The sequence below is a fragment of the Pollicipes pollicipes genome, unplaced genomic scaffold (genome assembly GCF_011947565.3).
Source record: "Pollicipes pollicipes isolate AB1234 unplaced genomic scaffold, Ppol_2.1 Scaffold_4002;HRSCAF=4701_pilon_pilon_pilon, whole genome shotgun sequence".
Lineage (NCBI taxonomy): Eukaryota > Metazoa > Arthropoda > Thecostraca > Pollicipedomorpha > Pollicipedidae > Pollicipes > Pollicipes pollicipes.
Window position 1 is genome coordinate 47,347,387 of NW_023596420.1, and position 5,947 is coordinate 47,353,333.

A 5,947-nucleotide genomic window follows, 5' to 3' on the forward strand; every position below is an offset into this window, starting at 1 on the left:
AAGGTTGCACATGTTAATCCAATTGCTCACTGCCCTGTTCCCTGCTAATTATGCACTGGTTACTTGGGACAAGACTCCCTGTTTCTGGGTTTGAGGAACTCTTTGCCCTGCTGTTAAAACATCTGTTGGTTAATTTTAAGATTATTTGTTAATCCATGACAACATAATGTTACTGTGTCTAAACTTTGGATCCCACTTATGCATATGCCTCATCAGATGTCACATGCCCTGCCCCATCCTTGCGCAATATCACATATGGATTATCTAGTTACAAACAAATATTATGTTAGCACTATTCATCTTGTCAAACTGTGGCAGGTCTAACATGACTGGACAGCATAGGCATGTAAGTGCCCATCTGGTTTATGGTTTAAATGGTATTTTCCTGCTTATGCCAGGCCCAGTTCATTTAAAACATCTGAGCATTGCTTCGCATGTCTATTGTTCCATAATCCATCTGCATTTTGACTTGTGTTGCCTTGACTTTGTTATCATGTTTGGTTTAAAGTCATGAACAAGGAAGTACAATGTTATTTAAATTTACGTGCTACAACACAACTAGCAAAAAGATACCTCATGTAGTATGCAGAGAGCTAGGTTTGAGCAGATCTCAGGGTATTAATTATCCCAGAGTAGATATTGTCAAAATCTGAGATAAAAGAACCAAATGCCTTAGAAACTGCTGCCAGTAGATGTTAGCATGGCATTGGTATCTGCCTTTCAGAATAATAGAGCAGCTAAACACATCATTTATTGGCATGCTTCTTGTGTGTTGATTTTATTCAAGTCCTGTTGCTTGAAACTTAGCCTGTGATATATGTAGTTTAGCCTAGCAAATTTAGTTAGTAAAATAAATCAAGTTGTAGTTATGCATGATTTAAGACTGGAGTCAAGTCCTGAAAAAATGCTAATTTTTTGGTACATATAGTATGCAATAAAAGGTACTCTATTTCTGTATGTTACTTCTGGTCCAAGCTCCGATGTAAGACTAGCATGCTGAATTAAAGGCCAACTTGAGGAAAGGGGATGTTGGCTGCCTCCACATTGACTGCTGCTACATCTATGTAGCATATGGTGTTGGGTCACATAATGGATAGTAGATAGGTATTCTGATGGGGCATTCACATGCCTTGGTCTCCAGTTGGTAAGATCAGCAGTGCTTAGAAGTCTCCAAGACAGGTAGATCCTTTGGTTGTGCCCAAGAACTTGGGATTGCCAGCACCAGTAACTGGTATGTCTGCCAATAATCAATGCCAGCCATTGTCCATTCTCTCTGTCAAAACATGTTGGTCTATGTTGCTGCAATACAGGGGGCATCACACCTGTGCCAGGCTTTACCCCCATGTCATGCAGCCTTTTTGGGGACCAGCATAAGCTATCTTTTGCCACTTAATTGAATGGGAATGACACAGTTTGGATCAAGTTGCATTGTTCAAAGGAATCACACCTGGTCAACCAGCTTGTCTGCATCAACAGGGCAACATAAAGCCCACTGCAATATTTGTTCATGAGATTTTCATGCAGTTGTCACCAATGGGGTTGAAGATAAAAGCTTTAAATACATATAGTATCAAACCTGGTCAGGTCAAGTTCAAAACATGTCATTTTTGCATGGTAGTTATTACCTGGTTGCAACCTCCCATCAAATTTGAATGCTTCATTGTCATGTTTCTTTGTTGTGGTGATTGGAGCAGCTCATACATTTTGGCCTTTTTATGATTGTCTTCTTTCCAATGATATTGCAGTACCTATCTGGCATTCAAACAGTTGGATTGAAGTGTGCTCTCTCCATCTTCCAGCAATCCTATTGCGATGCAATATGACAAACACGACATTTGTGGCAACAGTGTTGATTGGGACACATCTGGCAGGTTTTTGCTTTCACTAACACTCTGTAAATCCCCGCTGCTGGCCCTCTCTCGAATGGCGCTCGCTGCATAACCCTCCCCTTGTGACCTCCCCTTCTTCCTGTTGCTGCAGGGCATCAGGATGGCGTCGGAGCCGACGGCCGGCGCCGACGGCGTGTTCCGCGCCTCTGGCCATGCCGACGGTCTGCTGGTGCGCATGGACCGGCTGCGCCTGCAGCACGCGCTCTGTGACGTCACGCTGGTGGCTGGTGAGCTCCGGCTGCATGGCGACGCGCGCACTTGGCCGACCGCCAGCGACTGCGTCATTCCAGGCGACCCGTTTTGGATCGGCACGGTCTTTGTGAAAGGTCATCAGGATGGCGTGATTTGGACGTTTGGGTTGGCACAGCGGCGTCGCTGTGGCGACGGTGGATCTCCGTAGTTGGCTCTAAAACGATACGGTTCGCTGGAGTTCAGCGTGTGGCTGTGGGCGAGTCGAGCAACTGCAACGGCCGTTGGGTTGTCGCCAGATGTTGTGTAGTGAAGCCGCTTTCGCGTTTTGCTGCGTAGAAAATCGCTCATCGGCTGCGTTTGTGTGATACATTGAAAGTTAGCACTTAGATATTGGCATTAGTGTAGAGGTATGAGATTTCAATACCAGGGGCTGGAGATTGAGATAAACAGATAGCTGTTTCTGGAAAGAATGAAGCAGAAGCCGACAGCTAAATTTGTCAATAAATCTTATTAAAAGCCATCTATTTGGCTGTTTAAGTATTATCTTTGACAAAGTGGTACGAGTAAGATGACCTACGATGTGCGGAAAGTCGGCGGCCTGGGCCTGGAGAACCAAACGTTCTGTAGGTAATCTTGGCATGTGTCGGGTGCTCGCTGCGGGAGGCCGTGAGCGGTGTGTCTGACCCTGCCGCTGTCCGCCAGACGGCCGACGCATCCCTGCTCACCGACTGCTGCTGTCGGCCGCCTCGCCCTATTTCGAGGTCATGTTCACACACGACGTGCTGGAGGCGCGCGCGCCGGTGGTCGAACTGAAGCAGGTGGACCCGGACGCACTGCAGATGGTGGTGGACTTCTGTTATACAGGTCAGCGGCGCCGCCAGATTGGGCTGTGGGGCATTTAGAAGGGGTGTTCTGTATAGAACCATCATCGTCTTTTGAGGCGATGCATGGATAGTGAAAAGATGTACATTGTCCTTAGACGATGTGCATGCGGGATGCCCACTGAGCTCTTACATCCTTCCGCCTCGTATTTAAAGCATCCGCACACTTAACAAGAAATGAATTGAGCACTAGTCAGTCGCGGCGTCTCCGCCACACGGCATGTGTGAGTTGCTGACTGCGCATGCGCATACTGATCCCTCGGTTAACGCTCAGATACTGACCCAGCCAGCCTCCAAGCTGGGCCCTTGCTGCAACGTGCGTCATCTTACACTTACGCTCTAAGCAGAACGAAAACATTTGCTCGAAGTGTCTTGGCCGTTGCGATTATCCGAAGGGAGTGTTTTGAGCAGATCTGTGTTGCGCTTTCTGCCCGAGTGAGCGCGTGTGCACGCAACGCAGGCGCAAAAACAATGGTCTGTGGGCGCTTGGATCTGCGTTTTGACGTGAAGCAAAAGATAAACGTGTTCTGTGCTGTGCACCGTCGCACCAGTTCATCGTTCGCGTAAGAGTACGGTATCCATTGTTTATTGGTTGCGCTCAACCCCCGTGAAAATTGTCCTTATCGCAGCTTGCCTCATGTTGGTGCCGTGTGTTTGAAAGAGCGAGTGGCGGAGTGTGTTGGTGAATGTACTTTTTGGGTAGTTCCCTAACATACATGGAATGACATCACAGACGTTCGTGAAACGTGTGCACCCAAATCACGCTGGTCCGTCTCACTCTTCCAGGTCCTTCAAAGTTAGCACACGTGGGTCCTCATCTAAGTCACCGTAGTTCATACAGTGTAGTCGGTTTTTGTTTTTTCTTTGCCTTGCTCCACTTGTCCATTTTTCGAACGCGTCCATTTCGCGAACAACTTTTTCATAAGGGCTGAATTTTTTATGGTGCTCCCAGCCTATGCCAGAGCTGGCGTGTTCATAGTTTTTCCGTCTTGGTACGTGCTATGCTTTTGCTGTCAGCTACGGGTGATCGAATGGCTAAGTACCGGAACATCTCGCAGCTAGAATTGTGAAAATTGGTGAGGAAGTCTTATTGTAGTGACAAGGCTGACCATTTCCTTGGATGATGACTATTTTGCTTTTTGTCGTTTGATATAAGCGCATTGCAGGTGATGTCTTCAGCGAAGTTTTTTTCGTATGATGTCTGAGAAGTGGGGGGGGGGGGGGAGGGGGGCTATCATGCTCCGCTCACGCATGAATATCTAGGGAAGCTTGGCTCGGGTTCGTATTAAAAGTTCCTTTTCCATCCGTAATATTGCTTGCAAGGCCAATAAAGACGGGTTTGAGTCTAGTCCAACTTAAGCGTCTCACAAGCACTTGCTGGGTCGTATGCATGACAGGAATTTGATTTGATCGTGGTCCCGCCTTGTGACGGCTGTCTCCATTTCCGGCCACCAGGTTGTCTGGAGCTGAATGAGCAGACGGTGGAGCTGCTGCTGACCACGGCCAGCCTGCTGCAGCTGTCGCAGATCCAGACGGCCTGCTGCCACTTCCTCGAGAAGCAGCTGCACCCCTCCAACTGCATCGGCATCGGCCTGTTCGCTGAGCGGCAGGGCTGCCAGAAGCTGCACCGCTCCGTCCAGCGCTTCACCGCCGTATGTCAGCCGCCACACCGGGCACAGCAGCGGCGCCCCCTGTCACAACCGCCACCCACACGGTGTGACACAGCGGGTCAGCCGCCACACCGGGCACAGCAGCGGGCCCCCTGTCATAACCACCACCCATGCGGTGTTGTACAGCGGGTCAGCCGCCACGCCGGGCACAGCAGCGGGCCCCCTGTCACAACCACCACCCACCTGGTGTTGTACAGCGGGTCAGCCGCCACGCCGGCACAGCAGCGGGCCCCTGCCACAACCACCACCCACATGGTGTTGTACAGCGGGTCAGCCTCCACCCGGGCACAGCAGCGGGTCCTCCGTCACAACCACCACCCACGCGGTGTTGTACAGCGGGTCAGCTGCCACACCGGCGCAGCAGCGGGTCCCCTGTCACGACCACCACCCACGCCGTGTTGTACAGCGGGTCACCGGCCACGCCGAGCACAACAGCGGGTCCTCTGTCACACCCTCTAAAACAGTGGGTCGCCATCCACACCGTGTTATACAGCGGGTCACCTGGTCGTGGCTTAGAACGGTGGGCCACGGCCGAGCGGCGTGGAACAGTTACCCATTGGTCACGTGACATGAAACAACTGCCCAGCGGCCGCACAGATCAGACAAGTTTGTCACCGGTCAGATGCTGTGTATCAGCCAGCCGTCGCTCGTGTTGTGCAGAGTTGTGGTCACGCATGGAGTAATTGTTATAGGTCACGGGCTCTGCCGTGCATGATCACGAGTTGTCTACCTCACGAAGAAACTAGGCACGTGCCTAGCTTTGAGTGGGGTAGTTTTTTATAGATTTAGTTTTTTAGCAGATACGCATTTACAAACGTTTACCGTAATGCAGGTTCCCAATTTCGAAATCATGGAAGCTCTGCAATATTGTCCATGGAATGTGAGGACGGGCTGTAACAAGCATGTAATATTTCGTTCTTAGACGATACGGAATGTACGCTGTGTAGCTCTCGGGCTACTTGAAGTTTTCCGTTGATTGTTTGTGTGTGCTGAGGTGACGTGATCGTAAGTGCCATGTTTGTTTCTGTATTGCAGGACAAGTTTGTCGACGTCATCAGGAACAACGAGTTTCTGGACCTGCCACCAGACGAGGTGGCTGCTCTTCTTGCCTTGGATGATCTCAACATTCCATCGGAAGAAGTCATCTTTTACGTAGGTCTAAACTACGCGGGAGGGGGAATCACGCGTGCGGGGACAGGGGATAATGAGACAAGAGCAGGGCTCGCACAGGGAATAGATGGAACAGGGGTAGCGCTCGCATAAGGAATAGATGGCGCTGTATGTTCGCAGTCAATATACCATCACACATCACCAC

General features: G+C 50.0%; 1 protein-coding gene across 1 annotated transcript in view; it reads left to right on the forward strand.

Annotated features, from left to right (window-relative positions):
• The first annotated feature begins 1,827 nt into the window (after positions 1-1,827).
• The window catches only part of LOC119094598 (kelch-like protein 5), a 5,909-nt gene continuing 1,789 nt past the window's right edge, over positions 1,828-5,947 (forward strand). Inside the window, exons 1-4 of the mRNA XM_037217663.1 lie at positions 1,828-2,116; positions 2,784-2,945; positions 4,418-4,614; positions 5,668-5,784. Of these exons, the coding sequence (XP_037073558.1) occupies positions 1,990-2,116; positions 2,784-2,945; positions 4,418-4,614; positions 5,668-5,784 (603 nt within the window). The 5' untranslated portion in view covers positions 1,828-1,989. The remainder of the gene's footprint in view (positions 2,117-2,783; positions 2,946-4,417; positions 4,615-5,667; positions 5,785-5,947) is intronic.